The 19227-nt window shown below is 33.5% G+C and overlaps 1 protein-coding gene across 36 annotated transcripts in view; it reads right to left on the bottom strand.

Annotated features, from left to right (window-relative positions):
• Positions 1-19227, bottom strand: part of LOC132696830 (microtubule-actin cross-linking factor 1) — a 290827-nt gene that overhangs the window by 189251 nt on the left and 82349 nt on the right. For 2 of the 36 annotated variants that reach the window (XM_060661963.1, XM_060662066.1), the window contains exon 1: positions 18210-18416. The exons of 32 other annotated variants lie outside the window; for them this stretch is intronic. In XM_060661963.1, coding sequence (XP_060517946.1) covers positions 18210-18312 — 103 coding nt within the window. In that variant the 5' untranslated portion in view covers positions 18313-18416. Of the gene's footprint in view, positions 1-329; positions 478-18209; positions 18417-19227 lie in introns of those variants that run through there. 2 more of the 36 variants (XM_060661913.1, XM_060661894.1) reach the window with 2 other exon arrangements.

Raw genomic sequence — 19227 nt, 5'->3', positions numbered from 1 at the left:
TACATATATTTACGGGCACAAAACACCTGGACGATCGCTGTACGGTAAACGTCACAAACCGAATAATTGAGGTTAAGAAGGCATATCGACAACGACGAAAACCAATCGGACCGCGTCACACTTTAAATAATGGTTTCTTTGCGAACCATCCACCGCAGGCCACCGCGTCGACGACAAAATGCCGATTAAAAACAACGGCTCGGATCTAACGGACGAGGGAACGCAAAAAAAAAAGACGATTACGCCCGACAGGCAAAAAAATCGGATCCGCACTGACAACGGGCAACGAAAAATAACACAAAACAATCCGTTACTTAAACAACACTTACGGTCGCAAAGAAACGACTCCGGATCCCGTAGACAAGAAGCGAAACCCACGTAAGAGTTCGCGATTTTCCGAAAAGATGGCGCGCGCGCGCACACACGTACGTAATTCAACGACAAACGCCGGACAACTGACAGCACGGCCGACTCGGATGGAAGAAAATTCGAAGTCGTAGCGATACACTGGGCGTCAATGTGACCACATATGGGACAAGAACGTAATCAAGGTAGGCCGAGTCGACCGTAGGTGCAAGGGAGAGTAGTACCCAGCGCCGATCACGTGACGAAACCGATTCGGAAAAGATTTTCTCTTTTACGACTTCGGAGATAACGCAGCGGACTTTTTTTTTCAGGGATTTGCAGTTGGTACCGGACACAGACCACGGTACGGTGTGCTATGGATAACAGATAGTTCTACTTATTATTTTATTTTTATTTATCTGATGTCGGCAAAAAAACCTCTTTGTATTAATTAATAGAATTTTATTTCAATTTAATTTAAGGCTCGACATGATACAACATAATAATACATACATAATACAACATGGTAAGATTAACCAAAATGGACGGATCTCGCTATTATTAATTATTTAATTTTAATTAAATTTGATTAAATTAATTATTAATATTGGGCAACAGATCCATCATTAGAAACACTGGTTTTTCCAAAGATGAAGATGGCACTTTGTGAACAACGATGAAACGTATGGATCGAGCGGCCTTCTATTTAAAATTCGACCAGTTTATGACAGTTTGTTTGAAAAATTCAATACTGTATACAGGGTGTTCTCTAACTGAATGTCAATAATGAAAGGGCAAAATATACAAAATACGTTTGATTTTTCCTAAAAAAAATATCTTGTAAAATACCCTCCGTAATATTTTTTCAGAAAAAAACTCCTTAATTAGTCAAAATCTGAAAAAGTTTATGCGAAAACGACACGTAAAATAGAAACGGTTAAATTAAAAAGAATTTTTAAATTTAAATATACAGGGTGTTTTCTAATCGAATCTCAATAAATTAAAGTGGCGATTTTTGGGTTGATTTTTGACGCCAATTTTGATATTTTACATACAGCCACAAAAAGTAGAAAATTGAAATTTATTGGAAGCCCTGGAGATTAACAAAATGAGACATTCAAATGTTTTGTCTAACGATCAATTAGATTTAAGTACCTCTCCTTTATTGAACTTAAATTCTCACAACAACATTAATTAAGGTTTTATGGTCATTTTTCGGGATATATAATAGCAGGTAGTTTGTAAATATTGCATTTAATAAAGACACGATGTTGTCGAAACAATTGTCATGTAAAAATATATAATTTCGTGAAAATCTGAACTTTTAGTTCTTATTTATTTTGATGAATGGATTTTCATCAAGCAAAAGCCACCTCAGTTCAAGAAATAATTATAAAGATTTCAAAAATACACCTCAGAGTTTACGTACTTTTATTACTTTTATTTTAAAAGAAATCAGTGGCGTATATATAAAAATATACAGATGAAATTCCGTTTAATTTTTGAAAATCATGACGGTGTTTAGGACATATGTTCATATGAAGTTTTCTTTTGAAAATTTACCCAAAATTAGCATTCAATTAGAAAACACCCCGTATACACCAAGAAGAGGAACTGCACTGGACGAAAGCGTCATACCGTGACGTCAACGACGGTACCACTTCGGAAAATCGCACACCATTATTGGCCAGTAATAGAAACCGATACGGCAATTAAAAATGTAAATATAAATTAGGCGTGACGTGGCCGATATGGCTCGAGAGTGTGTGAGTGTGTGTTGTTTATTTCGCCGATGTAATCGGCTCGATCGCCTCCCTAAATGGTAACCGTTGGTTCTCTTTTTCTGGGCTGCTGTCCCACGCTTTCGCGACGTTCGTACGTGTCCAATCGAAATCGGGAGCATTTTTTTTTTGGGTCCGGATTAAGGAAAATTCCTTCGCCTAAAAATAATTGAACGGTCAATCGACTTACTTTGACGAAAATTGATCCATATTATACGAGTATTGCCGTTCGAAGAATAACAATATCCCGCAATTTTTTCTCGCTCGGACTGCACGAATTTTTAAAGTCAAGTTTACCTAGTATAATAATAATAGAAATAATAAATTATTGTATATTGTTATATACAAATATACAGTAGAGAAGAGGCGAAGTCAAAGCGAAGGCTACTTCACTTAACCTCTTAAATTTAAACTGAAAAAGTTATCAAAAGTAAAAATAGAAAGAATAACATTGAAAATCAAATTATTTGAAAAGTTAGCAGTTTCAACCTGAAACATTTTTCAAAAAATTTAATTGAATAAGATTTTACTGAATCGCGTATACTATTAGAAATTACAACAGCGTTATAGGAAAATGATATGCGGAACAAAGATTAACGATCTCGTGGCAGTCAGAGTCTGTAGGAGTAGGACGGATTGGATGTGCTAATGATTTGAAAAACCGTAGATGCCAAAAAGTACTTGAAAGTACTGTCAATTTTTGGCCAGTTAAGTTCCAGGACTTTGTGGGAAATCCTATGAAATTTACGCAAGCCGAAAATAAATCTTCAACAGCTGAGGACTAAACCCATAGTTCATAATCGAAAGGACAAGTGATTGAGTTCTATGCCTGTATAAATGGCGCAAAACCAAATAAGATTATCTAGAATTTCCTCATATAAGAAACCAAAGTTCGATTATAAAATCACCTTGGACTTTGGACGTATTCCTAATAGCTTTAGTGGATATTCCAGAACTAAAGGCAGCATGGCGAGTACCATAACCCGAAAAATGCACTAGCTGCAATCCATTTGCTTTGCGTTGACACTGGGCGAAAAGGCTCGTAAATCAGTTCATAATGATCAATAACAGTTCCCAAGCAAAGAGGTAAAATTTTCCTTAAAATATGATGTCACTAATACCGGTTGTAAATGAAGTTTCGCTTCTATCTGGAATTTAATTTCTATTCTATCTGGAAATCGAACGACATTCTGTAAGAGTTCGTAGTTTGTGACCTGTGACTAACGCTAAGTCAGCTAAGTCAGCTTTATCGTTAAATGTAGACCAGAAATATCGGATAAAAGAAATAAACTGTCCAGATGTAACAGAATAGAATGGTTCTCAGGTGATATTTGGCCAAGACGGTTTTCGCATTGCAAACAGGTCAATAGTAGGTGCTTCAAAACAGCGACAAATCTCGTGGAAAGAATATAATTCATATTTTGTATTGAGATATTGTCCTTGACATTAAAATGTTTCTATCTTCGCACCATGCACGCTATGGCTGATGGCTATGGAAATGAAACAATTCGAACAACCTGATGCGTGTGCGTTAAAAGCGTCAGAAAATCTTTCCAGAGCAAAAATTTGTCACTATCACTTGTTGACTTACAGCCTGGTACCATCCAATGTAACTCCGATTTTATACAGGCTGAAAGCAATAGAGTTGCATGACGATCCTGTTACTAGAGCATAAAGCTAAATACTTTTTTCGCTCTAACACTTTTAGGGTTAACAGTGGGGCAAGCAGCTACAAATTTTCATGTAATTTGAACCAGGGACGTCATTAAGCATCTAGCCTTTGATAAAAGTTTTGTAATTTGAACTAAAAGAAGGATCTTTTTCTAAACTTAACGAAAACGATATAGAGTTATATACAAAACTAGAGAAGGCACTAATACGCTTTTCTTTAAATGAAGAAAGCATTTTGTAGTGTGACAGTCTGTCCTAGCAGCTTCTATCGTTTTACTGATAATGAGAATGTCATCTTAATAAATAATACAGAAAATGGCGTTATTAAATTGTCTTGGGGTTCAGAATAAGCCTGGACGAACCTTTGGAATTAATAAAATTGGTGATAAAAACTGACCAAATTTTTGGTACATTTTTAGACACTACTTGCAATTTCACAGTCTAACAGGTCAAAAACTAATCGGACCCCACTTTGTTTTTTTTTTATGAAAAACCCTGCAGATTTGTAGACTATGACATTTGTCTTCTCTTAACTTTTCAAAAATATATAATCGACAATATATAAATGACAATTTTCGAAAATTGAATGCATAATTTAATGGTAGGCTATGGTTATTTTTATTAACGGCATCTATGGTTTCACGAAAAAGATTTTCCCTTCTAATTTTTGAACCGACCATTGCGACGAAATTCTGGGCGGTATTGTATGAGACAATACTACTTTTTTAAAACTAAAAATGACTTTTTCATAAATCACAGTTTCTACTACTTTTTGTATGAAATAATTTTATTTTGAAGGACTGTTTATGCTTAATTCAAAATATCTTTCCTATTTTTTTTTAGTATTTTTTAATTACTGCAACGTGACTTAGTTACAAGTTACAATAGTTCTGATTAAGTGAACATCAAGATCAAATCAAAATCGAGATTTGAATTTGGGATCGAAAGACCTTCCTTGAAAACAAAGTGTCACATGACCCATAATTCCATAAAAAACAATAGACCGAAATCAACTATAATTTTATCAATTTCACTACTAAAAATTTAAATTAATATTAATATAAATATAAACTTTTTTGGCCGTAGCAGAATGCAAAAAACAAGTGCTTTTAAAAGATAAGATAATCTTAGAAGTAAGTTTTTAAAGTGGAACTACATCACAACCTTAAAACCTGATGCCTCGTTAGTGTTTATATTCAGATAAATCTTTATCTTCGACGAAACGCCAGGCTCATTTAACTGGTAGTAAACCGCTATTCCCAATTAATTTTGAAATTAATTATTATTTACGAGGATAATCAAAGCGAAGCCGAAAGAAAGGATCAAAAACCTAACGTAATGGATTTGAAAGTAAACCATATACCAGAAATTACTATTGCTAGGATAGCTAATCAAAAACCAAAATTTCTACAAAAAAAAAATTCACAGATTTCACGGATTTCACAAAGGTATCACCAGTTTTCACATTTCACCGCTTTTGAAAAACAGTTTTTAAGTTATGCGGAAAATTTTTATATTCCATAGCGATTAAAAAAATATTAAGCAAGAAATAATATATATAAAATACACTTAAAATATTTGTTAGAATGTTTGAAAAACGGGAAAGAAAGTTCATTTAATTATCATTCAAATTTTTTTAGATTAATTTATTTACTATTTAAAGGTTTAATTTTAACTAATGAGAAATGCTCAAAACTTGAAGTTTTAGAAATTTTTGCGATTGCACACGTCTCACAAATTTCACATGGAATCAACAAATGTCAATATTTGATGATAAAATAAAAGCAAGATACGATGGCAGTAACAAAAAGTTAGAGGAAAATAAAAAGTATTAGAGAATCGTACGAAGAGAAAAAAATAAAGATATGTAAGACGTGAAAATCTAAGTCTGGATAGCACAAAGATTAAAGGAAGGAAGGAAGTATAATGGATGAGTAACAGAGATAATAATAATAAAAGAAACGGGATATACCACAAGGTGCAATAACATCATATAGGACAAGTAATACAGGATGTCGAAATAATGTCAAAAATGTTCAGAAAGAAAGAAAACAAAGAATTTTTTTACTTTTCATTTTTTTTTGTATTAGTATCATTTTAACGCATATGACGATCTACTGGGTTCTTAATTTATGGCTGCTGTTTTTACATCCAGTTCTGTCTTAATCCGTACTGCCACGAAGACAGGGTAACTAGATTTTTCGATTAGAAACTAACAAAGTTTACTACAAACCCATACTATATATTAAACAGGGTGATATTTTAATAATAATTACCAAAGTATTTTTAAATTAGATAGATAGAATGGATGGAATTTTATTGGCTACGTTTTACAATGAGCAATTGCAGAATTTCACAACAAAAATCTGACGGTGAATAATAAATTAACAAACTAAACTAAGTATTAAACTGTGAAGAGAACTGTGTTAGTTTTTATTTTATCTTTAAATTCAACGATAGTAGGTAATCTTAAAGCTTATGCGGGTGAGATCGTTGATATATATGACGAATAGTAATGGCCCCAAAATTGAGCCTCGAGGCAATCCAAATCGTAGATTTTTAAGGTTGATATCTGTCCTTGGAACTCAACACACTGTTTTCTACATGATAAATACGACTCAATAAGCTTTAAACCTGTAGCTGTATACTTTTCCATTCTGCCCTAATCACACGAGATTATACTTCAACCAGAAATATAGTGATTTAACAACCGACCCAGTGAGTACCTTTGCTACTGTTAGACATTTTGACGTACTTGTTCACTCCGTTATTATTTAACGTTGGCTTTTCTAATGTCGTTTACAATAATTCATGTTGATTAAAAAAATATATTTCACAAAAGTGTTTAACCAAATCAAATAGCTCTTTGGCGCCTTCGGGAAAATGACGAGACCCAGAAAGGACGAAAGAACGCCGAGGAAAGGCACGAGGTGCCAAGTTAAAATAATCAAATAAAAAAAAATCAGTTTAAATGAAACTAAAAATAGTATATCGAGAAACGACACCCACTCGCGAATTTTAAATATCGACAGAGTGTTTTCAACCGGCCGCCCACCCGATCGCCAAAGAAACAACGTAACACTATATTTGGTTCATTTTATTGAAATATTTCGTACATTATAAAGCTGGTAAACAAGTGCTTTTGACACATGGCAAAAGCGTTGTTTTACACTACGGTCGCCATTTTTGGTTAAACGGAATAAAAACACCGTTGATGCGGCAAACATATGAATCGACGGATTTATGTCATATAAAGTAGCAGACTGAGGAGTACAGGGTGATCGCTGGCAAAATAGAAACTTCACACAACCGTGCATAAGATTTGACAGATTTCGCAAGGATTTCATATATTTAAAAAAAATGGGAAAGCGTAGTGTGTAGTGTCAGTGTTAGATTAATAAATATAAATTTTAAAAATATAAATAAATATTTTTTAATGTTTTATTTGACTTCAACTGAGCAATTATCTTCATAGGAAACGGCAAGTGCGCATTCAGTTATGTTTCAATAATTATTAGTATAGGTTGGTGAAGAAAAAAGTACGAGTGAAGCCCAATAGAAAAAAAGCAAAGAATATATGTTCTAAATCTAAATCTAACAAAATTTCTTAGCGTTGATATTCCATTTCGTTGCTACATAGTAATTTTCGTTTTTCAAAATGGCGTCGCAGCAGCGATGAATATTCTTGAAATTAATTGGGACCGAAAATAATTTCAGTTAATTGAAAAAAAATTAATCCATCTTAAAGATGTTTAATATCAATTTTTTGAGCAAACTGCAAAGGATAAGATAAAACGATGTTTCGGCGATATTTGTAGGAAAACAATATTTTTGAAACAAACGAAGAATTCGAAATTCAGAAAATATTACGGTTTTTCCAAGACCTTCCCTTGGGTAACTTTCAGCCCTATTTGCGATTCTGACAATCAACTTTCTTGCCATCTTTTTTGTGGCCTTTCAAGATATCCATCTTTTTGATCTCTACTAGTCTGTGTTTCCCGGTTTCCCTGTTACTTCCTGAATAATTATTACACCTTACTGGTTCCTTAGATTCAATTAAATATTCCTTTTTTTTTGTTAATACTACCATATTGTATTCTTTTGCGATTTTTTGTGAGTTGTCTTCGCCATATACATACATAATATATCATAGAGATATTTCCATAGATATAATTAATATAATCAAGATGGCATCGTTTACATATTTAAGTAATGAGATTTTTAGGTATAAAAAAGTATAGAAATTTTATTCGATGTAGATTAACAACACATCGTGCTTCTATTTGATCAAAATTCATTCACATCTAGCATCCGGTAGCAATATAGCCAAGACATACGGATCATTTTTGATTACGTCACTATACATGACGTCACTGCACAACTGCTCGGACTGGGGTATATAATGTGCACCTCTACATCTCATCGTGAATAATATGTTCGCATTTTTCTACTAATTGTCCTTTCTGTAAGCCGCAAAACCTCCGATTGGAATTTATTATTATAAAAACATATTTTTTTGTGCTCATAAAAGTTGTCCTCCGATGCTCGCAAAACGGGTAACGATTCCAACGTCGCCGAAAATATATCGTGCCCAAAATATTTCTCGAAACGCGTTGCATAAACATAATATTAACCGCGACCAGGTGTAAGTTAACTTTTCCTTTCGTGTTCGTGTTCGATTACCATGAAGGTAGCATAACGATTCGCCCACGTGATTTCGGCTAACCAAAGATGAAATTATGTCCATTCAATTCGTCGCGGTCCGTACCGGGCGATTCACACGCTCAGAACGACGGAAAAATTTTATAACAAAAAACTAAACAAACAAAAATTAAATTATACTAAAACTCACTTATAATGTACACGGTTGTTACGAACCAACGGTTACAACGTGAAAGCATTCGATAGTTACACAGTTTTTATCGCTTCATCGGTTAGTACGTACGAGGTTAGCGCCATAATTTCCCGGCCTGACACAGATGCAGCTCCAGCATCACGATAAAACCTTGTCTTCTTTTAAATATACATCTTAGTAGGCTGCGAAAAAAAAATTGGAGACTCGTGTCAAATAGTTTTTTATTGACAGCATTTTAAACAAGACGTGTCCGAAAAAGTGTCGCAAATAACGCAAATTGAGTATAGAGCAGTCATAAAATTTTTGACAAAAGAAGGGTTAACACCTAAAATTATTAAAGAAAGGCTGGATGGTGTGTACGGCCAAAGTTCTCCTTCGTATTCTGTAGTGAAAGAAGGGGCAAAACGTTTTCGAATTGGACAGGAGTCCCTTGAAGATGATTCAAGAACTGGTCGACCAGTGGAGGTCATAACGGAAGATATTGTTGCGATTGTGGAAGAGGTGGTATTGAGTGATCGACGTTTAAAGGGCAAGGAAATCTCAGAAATTACTAAGCTTTCTGATACAAGTGATCGTCGAGTCCTGCATGATCATTTAGGTATGCCTAAGGTTAGTGCCAAACCAAAACTAACCAAAATAATATATTTTTTAAGGGATTGAGTTGTTAATAAAGAGATGTAATAAGTGTATTGAAGTAAAGGGGGATTATATTGAAAAATAATAAAAAATTGTTACTCTACTTTGTTTCTTTCATATTCAGGCCGGGAAATTTTGGCGCTGCCCTCGTATTTCTGATGCAAAGTACAAAGTTTCCGAGTCCCAACCTCTGAAACGAGCATTACATAACGTACTTTTAATACCGGAAGAAGACGACTCAAGCAGTGGCTTCTTATCAATCTGACGTAGATGAAGGCAACTTAACTTAAATTAACTTCGAAAAATTCAATTTCACTACGGTAGACGCTTTTGTTGAGGTCGATGATGATACAGAAGAGAAAATAATTGCTCAAATGAACAGCTAGAAAGTAGTGATAAAGAAGAAGAAGACAAAGAACAAGGGCCGCAAGAAACGTATTAACCGATTTTTAGAAAGTAATACAGCAAATTCCTCCTGGTTTCTTGGTTCTTATATTGATAGCTCCTTGAGATGGGACCGGGACATTGACGATGTCTGCAATAAACTAAATAAAACCTTTTTCGCAATATTAACAATTAAAGATTCATTTCTTGAGAAGGCACTAATAGCTTTTTACTACGCGTCAGCTTACTCTTCCATTTCACGCAATATTGTCAACTGGGGACAAGCGAATGATGCCGAGAGAGTGTTTATACAGCAAAAAAGAATACTTAGGCTGATTCTTAAACTTCCTCCGAGGCAATCATGCAAAGAGACATTTCAACGGCTCAAAATATTAACAATGCCTTGTATATACCTATTTAAAATACTTTTGATCACACATAAAAATAAATATTCACATAGGAAGCATACTGATGTCCACAGTTACAATACTCGCAACAGAGAACATCTGCTGAAGCCAAAACTCAACCATATGTTTTATAAAAAATCACTAAGTTACGCGGGACCATATTATTATAATTTGCTGCCTCCAAGCTTAAAAAATTTATCTATAAATCAATTTAAAAAACACATCAAGAGGCTCCTGACGGCCAATGCTTTCTACAGCCTGAAAGAATTTGAAGCGTACCTGAGAGCATCGTAAATAACGTCAAAAGTTTACCGAGATTTTTCTAATGTATACTCTCTTTTATTTTAAATTACATTAACTTGTCATGTTTGTTATATAAATATATACTCGTATTCGTTCTACACATTACTTAAGATTATGATATACATTGTTTTTACAATGAAACTTGTAATTTATTATTTGTATTTATTGACGAAACATCCATTGTATCACCTGGTTTTGTGAATAATCTATCTATCTATCTATTTATCTATCTTCTTATCTTCTAACCAGAAGCAGACACGAATAACTTTTTTTACGAAACACTTCTTGATTTCACTTTTGATGAGCACTTTAATAGGGGCCTTCACCTTTTCTCAGAAACCACTGATTTTAGAAAAAAAAGTTATAAAGTATAAAGTTTTATGGCTTAAATTAAATTTTAAAAATATTTATTTCTTACATATACAGGGTGTCCGATAAGTGATGGGCAGAGATTAGTTTTAAAATTCTAAATGGAACACCCTATATATTTTGATATTTTTAGAATCCTTGCCAAAAATAAAGACAAGTATTATAGAAACTACTTCCTCGAATTTTGTGCAGATTAGACAGAAATTAAGGATAATACATTTTTTATATGGAAAATTATGTTCTTACTGAATATGGTCTTCGACTGCTGGCAGTAATGGCTTATCAAACTTATCAAACTTTGCATAAATTTTTCGAAATAGCTTCTTCTTTGGAATCTGAATTCGATAAAAAACATTCAAGCAGATCTGTTTTTTCTTGCACCGTATACATTTTTAACTTAACTCATAATAATATTGCTTGATTAAAATCAATATGCCAAACTCTGACTCTTAATTATAACGTCACTTAAAACAATTATAAGCACTTATTTGGTTACCATAGAATAAAAGGGTAACTTTCATAATAATATTATATTATTAATATTAATATTATAAAAATATATTATAAATAAGAGAAAATTGAGAAAAAATATCAAAAAACATGACCGTTGAAATTTTAAAAAAATGTCTTTTAAGACACCTTGTATAATTTTAAAACACCTAGTCATTGCAGATGGCTAGAAGGAAGTCTTCTAAAAATTTCTCTTAAAATTTGATCATGTAGTCATTACTGCCAGCCGCAGAAGAACATAATTTCGCATAAAGAAATATATAATCTCAATTTATATTTAAACTGCACAAAATTAGAATAAGTAGTTTCTATAAAAGTTACCTTTATTTTTGGCAAGGATTCTAAAAATATCTAAATACATACGGTGTTTCATTTAAAGTTTTAAAATTAATGTCGGTCCAGCACTTATCGGACATCCTATATATATAAAAACTAAATGACTTTAAAATCTGATTTAAACCATAAAACTTTTTTATAAACTTTTTTTTTCTAATATCAGTGGTTCCTGAGAAAAGGTACAAGCCCCTAATGAAGTGCCCACCCTGTACATACTTACCACACAAAATACATAGATATTATATGTATTTTAAAATTATGTGTTTTCTTTACAAAACAAATAAAAATGTAGCATGATCAACAATGAAAATCTAAGCATATGTTTTAAATTCTGTTCAAACCAAGATTAAGTGTAGATAAAATAATAATAAATAAAAAATAATAAAATATAAAATTATAAAATATTTTTTACTATTACTATTGTGTCAAAATGCATCACTGTAAAATAAAATCTGTGATTTGTCATGTGTTATTATCGTAGTTCAATAAGCTAAACGTAGTTCCTCAGCATAATTCAGAGAACTTTTTTTTTATTTTGACACCCTGTATCTCGCATACACGAGAGAAATGACATCGCACGAAATTAAATTAAGCCGACGTGTTGCAACAACCTTTAAGCGTGCGAGAATTATATGCATTAATTTAACTATATGTGTGTCGGATAGGGATTTTTTTTCTTAAATATGCACCGCACGACCTACTTTATCCCGGTCGTTACGTCATTCAAATGTGCAACGTGGGAGCCAAGTTGACAGGGACACGCGTTTAGCTTTGCGGCGAATGGCAAATCTAGGATTGTTTAAAAACTACCCAAATCAATACTTATTTGGAACTTTTTTTTTGTTTCAATTATTGAATATATTCGAGCCTTTCATATTTCGGGATTTTCTTAAACTAGTCCTGCCATCTGGCGTCTAAAGTTTTTATAGGGAAGTTTGACATTTTGAGGTTAGGGTTACTCGGTTAGGTTTTGGCGAAAGAGTGTTATTTGTGGTTTTTGTGATAAATTAAAAAATCGTGCCGGTTAAAAATGGAACTTAATCCGGAGTATTTTCATGAAATAATTTTTTACAACTTTAGATGTGGACTAACTCAACAACAATGGATCGATGGACTTAATTCGAGTTTTGGAATTAAAGCACCATCTAGGACTACTGTTATCGCGGCAAAGTAGTAACAATTATTACAAAAAGGGATATATGTTTTATTAAATCTATCATGTACCATTTGCGGTATATATTTCAGGATAAGTACTCCTAAAACTTTTGGTAGGCAGTTTTTTGAAAATAATTTGAATTATGTAGTCTTGTATATAAATCAATATTTGGAGGTCTAAAAAAAGTAAATTGATTCAAATTCACATTAAATTTGCATATTAGCCCCAAGTAATCTTAGTGCGTTTTTGAGAAATATATCCAACAAAAAAATTATCAAAATCCGACCGTAAACAAAGATTTTACAAGGATATACAACCTTAAGTGGGGAGCGAACGATATTTCGAACATCGCGTTCCTAAGCACTCCTGAATAAGGATTCGTTGAAAATTAAAAAAATCGAACCATAAACAAAGTGGGACACACTTTTATATACGCATTTCTGTTAAGTTGGAGCTTAGATAAATAAACAAAATATAATTAATAAAGTTAAGTGTATTTTTACTTTAGAGTAGAATTATAATAATCTATAAAAACAAAATTATTTCAGAGAGGTGACCTTGATGTCCTGTTACTGCAATCCACCTATTGAACATGGACGGGATACGACGATAGGTAGAAGAATCAACCGGTAGTCTCATATTGTAATTGAAGTACAACGCCAAGGTCACCACGGATATTCTGGGAAAACTTACCATAGCCAGATATCGATCGATTAGCAAGAATTGATTCAACAACTTTGTTTGAAAATGTCCTCGATTGTTATTCTAATTTATCAGAACTACACTTCCCACCAAATTATCAATGAAATATATTTATAAAAGTAACAACGGTTTTGATGCCAGCACCTCAATCAGATCAACATCTCATAAATATGGGCCAGTTATTCGCGACTCTCGCAGGCTATGAAGTCATACCACGTCGATGACGTAACGAATACCAGGTATCACAATCGACTACATAGAAAATAGAAGTCGAACAGGATTATCGGAAATCCCACACCATGCGACACCGGTTTCTGTGTTGACGCCAAAGAAAATAAAGCACGCAGTATTTTCTTCGGTGACAGTATCCAATATCGCTACTCCAAATGGCTGGCAAAAAAAATCTCACCTCTTGCCACGTCCTTTTAGTAAATTAAACATAGCAGGCACGCCGTTTTGGAAACGATCATATCATGTACAGGACGCGAAAATATAAATTAATTATACAATGAAGTTTAAATTAATAACGTTGGAACATTTTTCTTAGACCGTCCGATTCTGCAATCAAAAATATAAAACCAAAATTGAATCTGTCAAATTTTAAAATACCTTTCAAATATACAAGTTGTCCCGAAATTAGAAGTAAATATTTTAACCACGTAGTCTGTGACCCAAAATAGTTTTAACGTACAGAGTGTGTTTTATTTTAGTCAGAATGGCTTGTAATAGTGATAATGTTCGAATTGGCGGTGTCACAGTGACATCAGACATCGGACTTTCTAGACTCTTTAAACAACCCATCTGAGAATGTTGAAGCTAAGAGTGACAATAATAAAAGTGATACAGACAATGAAAGTGAACAGTCTGAACATGATACAGCCTTAGAAATCCATCTAAGTGACGCAGATTACATAAGCAACGAAGTTGAATCAGCATCTGATGAAGAATCGTCAGAAAATTATTATTACGGACGCAACAGATACAAGTGGGCTAAAAATCCTCCCGCACCATCAAGAGTTCGCACCCTCCAGGTCTTTGTGGAGCTGCCTTACAATCAAAACCATCTAGTCCAATTGAATCGTGGTAACTATTGATAACCCCTAATATATTAACCAGCATGTTAGGGTATACAAATGAAAAAATTACCTACCTACCTAAGTGCACATTTGCTGATCATGTAAGCGAAGCTGAACTCAAGGCCTTTTTGGGTATTTCATATCTCTCTGGTTTATTCAAATCTAATCACGAGGATGTAGAATCACTATTTTCAACAAGTTACTTCCAAATATGTCACAATCGATGAGATGTTGGTTGGATTTAGGGGCAGATGCCGTTTTAGGATGTATATGAAAGCCAAACCAGTCAAGTACGGCACCAAGATTATATGTCTGTGATTTCAAGACACATTATTTGGTAAATGCTTTCGTGTATACGGGCAAAACCAATGAACCAAATCCTCTCAAGCTGTCCATAGCTACCAGATCAGTACTCACTTTAGTGAATCCAATTGCTAATAGTAACAGAAATGTCACTGGTGATAACTGGTTCACTAGAGTTGGTTAGTGAACTAAAGAAACTTGCACTTACATATGTGGGAAATTCCTCCACAATTTCAACCCAATAAAAACTACGAAGTTGAAAAGTGCCTTTTTGGTTTTACTCGAGACAACACAGTAGTATTATATGTCCCTGAAAAAAATCAAAGTGTGACCATGTTGTCCACCATGCACCACGACAACTCTGTTGATCAGGAAACTAAAAAACCCGAGATAATAATGTTCTACAATGAGATGAAAGGAGGCGTTGATGCTCTTAACCGAAAATCTGCCCTTTATCGATTTGGTACACTATGATGGATATTGCTATCGTAAATAGTCATATCATTTTTCACGCAGCTAATCCTGAATGAGTCTTATCAATGAGCATTTGAAAATAAGATTTGCTATGCCCAATTTGTCCCGAGAACTTCGCTGAATAATCTCGAAAGCATTAGGATCTGAAAGTACTCGTGATGATCAGCCTAGACGAGAAGGTCCTGTTGTAATTCGTAGATGCTACTTGTGTCCCGGGGGTAAAGATACCAAACATTCCACCATTTGCTCAGAATGTCATAGGACAATCTGCAAAACTCATTCACTACAACAAGTCGCCCATACTTCATGCCAAGAATAGGTAAGCACTATATAAAAAATCAATTTCTATAGCAATCATATTTTCAAAAATTATGTCCTTTTTTTGCTTAAGATTATAATATCTTTTTCTTTTGTTACAGGTGAAGATAGTATTATGAGAATCCTATTTCCAGAGAATAGACTTTTTGTTCCAAAATTTTGTAATATTTTTTTGTTCTAATGAACTTTTGTTTTTGTTTATATAAAAATGAAGGTGTTGCTTATTTATGTTCTAACATTTTTATTTTTTTGAAATATAAGTGTCTTTTTCTAAATATGTATGTTAACTTGAGAGATGGCGTAAGGGTTTCAACCCTATACGGAATAAAACTCTCCCCAAAAACCAAAACACTGTTCTATTTGACCACCTATTACAACATTGCCTTTCGGCTCTTCGGTCTATATCGTACTGCCGTTCGTTTTTGCGTAGCCGGAACAGCATGCCGCTGGTCCATCCTGACTCAGCCATACGTGACTCTTGGCGGCCATAGAAAACATATCGCTAACATGTATCTTCTATATACTCATACATTCGTCAAAAATAAATCAGAAATTACATTTAAATAATTGCCACAGCCAATTAAAAATTGGGGGGGTCCTTTGTGCACGAAATTTTATTTAAAAATATGTACGTGTTTCGAAAATATTTACAAAAAATCGCCATCACCTCTTCAAATTTAAAACCCTGTATGTTAAAAACTAAAACGTTTATATGAACTTTTATGCTTGTTTTGGGTCACAGAATAGGTCTAATTTCAGGACACATATAACAGCACATCAATGAACATAATTTTATTAAATTAATAATTCAATGTTTTCACCGATGTGACGTCATCTAAAGTTAGATAGACAGAAAAATTTTCTGCCACGTGATTACTGTAGCTGAAGCCAAGGTAACTTTAGTTGAAGTTTCTTAACTAAACGAATCAGAATTTTGCTAGTATCGCTTATCTTTATATGTCACATTTATCAATATATCTGACAAACATGATTTACAATTTTGGTGCAACATTCAAACAATATTGCTGATAAAAATGCAAAGTGGGAGTAAAAGCGATTTTGTTTGGAATTGGCATTTAACGAAGACGTTAAAGTTTTGAGACGAACTTGCAAAAAATTACCAAAAACCGAGCAAAAAACGTTCATACTAAGCTATATACGGATTTGTCGATTTGTATGAACTCTCAGGAAGATTATAGAAACCTTACATGTCCAAAGAGATGCCTTCTGCTGCTATTTAACACAAAAAACGTTCAATTTGAAACTTATGGAAACTTTACTATCAATTATTTCACATCTTATACACAAGGTGTTGAATCAACATTAAAATTTGTCAATCAAGATTTAAACATTTTTAGAGCAAACAAACTAAATTTAAAGCTATCACACCACTTAATAACGTTGTATTTTCAATATGAAAAGTTCAATTTGATACATTTAATAACAATTGAAGTGTTAACCGACAATCTCTGTTCAGATTTTTGTTTAAATATACATGCGTACCAACATTTACCCCCCCCCCCCCCCAACCCACCCACAAACTACAAAAGTCACTTTTCTATTTGGACACATTTATTAATTCAAACAAAGACCTTTACCATTACTATACAGAATCACAAATCTCAAAAATTGTTACTCTTGTTTTAAGTCGATAAGTGTTATCGATTGTTTATTCTTTGCTCGAATTTTACCTGTAAATGTGATTTTACCTAACAGGACTGAAATTTGAAAACGTCATTGTCACAACCCGTTAAAAATGATCGCGATATGCACTTTTGCTACCGAAGAGCAAATGGAAATGGAGATCAAGCACGACGGCTTTAGAACGAAGCTTATCCGAATAGGAACGTTCCATCTGCTAAGACATTCATCAACATACACATAACACTTGGTCATTCAAACCTGATAACAAGAATAAAGGGAGACCAAGGTATAAAAGAACCGCTGCAAAAGAATACTTCAAAAAGTGGAGGCCGATCAGTCAAGGAGTACGAGAAAATTTGTTGCTCAGGAAAAAACTGCTTGCTCTACAGTTTGGAAAGTTTTGTATGAAAATAATCTTCGGCCCTTTCATGTCTATGAGGGTGATGAGCAATTGAGAGTAGTTTTATGCAACCACAAGTCGATTTGTGGCCAAACGATAACACTTATCGACTCCAAAACAAGAGTAACAGTTTTTGATCATTTGCGATTCTGCTTAAGGTAATCTGTTCTATTTTGTAAATCAGTCTAAATAAATAAAATACAGGGAAAATAAAAAAAAATCTAGTGACAGATTTCTGGAACAACACGTAACGTTTGTGTCTGGTGAAACGGTTAGCGGAACAATTGAATTGAGAAAAATACAGACGGGTCAGTTGCTAACGATGTTGACCAAAAGATTTGTTTCTTAATGGAAGGGTGGACAGTTTAAAGATGATATCGTAATGTTCAGATAAATTGAAATAATAATTGACAATAATTTACGAATAAAAAAAAACAGAATAAATCCCTAAGAAAATAGAAATAACAACGCTGCAATTAATAGTCGTAATAAGCAATCGACATTAAAAAGAAATAGACAAATACTACTTGCATACTTACAACGGACGTGTTTATTAACCGGAACATACTTGACATTATTTGTCTGATCGGCTGTTTGACGGATCACTTTGCTGCGGTTACAACCACGTATTTTGCGCAACATTGCTCATTCGATACAGAAAAAATATTATAATATACCGGGACGCTCAAAACAAGCAGCAGACGATACTCTCGCGGAATAATGAAAAACACTGGAAACGTGAAAAATATCGACGGCCAGTCAGTCAATAATATTACAAATTAAAGACAATGAAACAATGGGAATTTAATATGGCGGTGGGCGATGTAATGGCTACCGTTTCGTGTATCCCGAGCTCAAAGTTCCTTTTGTTTAATTGCATCGCTGTAATTATCCTACGCCAAGGTTTGAACGGTATATATGCAATTTACAATATTTCTCCTAATTATCGTTTCAAACAAACAAGACATTATCGGATCGCAAGATAATTCAATCGAGCACGACTCGTTTATTTCAAAATATTGTTATAATGAAAACGCGTACTGGCCGGCGATATCGTGTCATAAATTATTTATATAAGAGTCTGAGCGCATGTGGAATTTGTGACGGGAGCAAAACAAAACAAAAAAAAAAACATTTTTTTACATTACTTCAAAATTACGCTAACTACTGGTTTATAAAAAAGGATTAATAATGCATAATGGAAAAAAATATAACACAGAGAGCTAAATTGCATATATTGATTCATTAATGGCCAAAAAGCGTTGGCACATATTAAGTGATTTTAACCCATATTATCCCAAGCATAAAAAAACTTTTTTGCTTTGAAATTATTTATTTTGTTGCACTTACACTACATGTGTCAAAAAATAAAATAAAAACTCGAAACGTACAAAAAAATACTAGATTTCTACGGTTTGATGTCCTTTAGTAGTGATAATAATAAAATTTCTAAATGGATGTGCAAAAATATTTCCTGGATGTGACAAAAAAAATCATAGAATAGGTTTACGAAATGGGTTAATAATAAAAGCCAATAAATAAATCGATAGACTTTTC

The sequence above is a fragment of the Cylas formicarius genome, unplaced genomic scaffold, assembly GCF_029955315.1.
Source record: "Cylas formicarius isolate icCylForm1 unplaced genomic scaffold, icCylForm1.1 PGA_scaffold_10__41_contigs__length_53128322, whole genome shotgun sequence".
Classification (NCBI taxonomy): domain Eukaryota; kingdom Metazoa; phylum Arthropoda; class Insecta; order Coleoptera; family Brentidae; genus Cylas; species Cylas formicarius.
The sequence above is the reverse complement of the archived record's forward strand: the minus strand, read 5'-3'. Positions and strand labels throughout refer to the sequence as shown.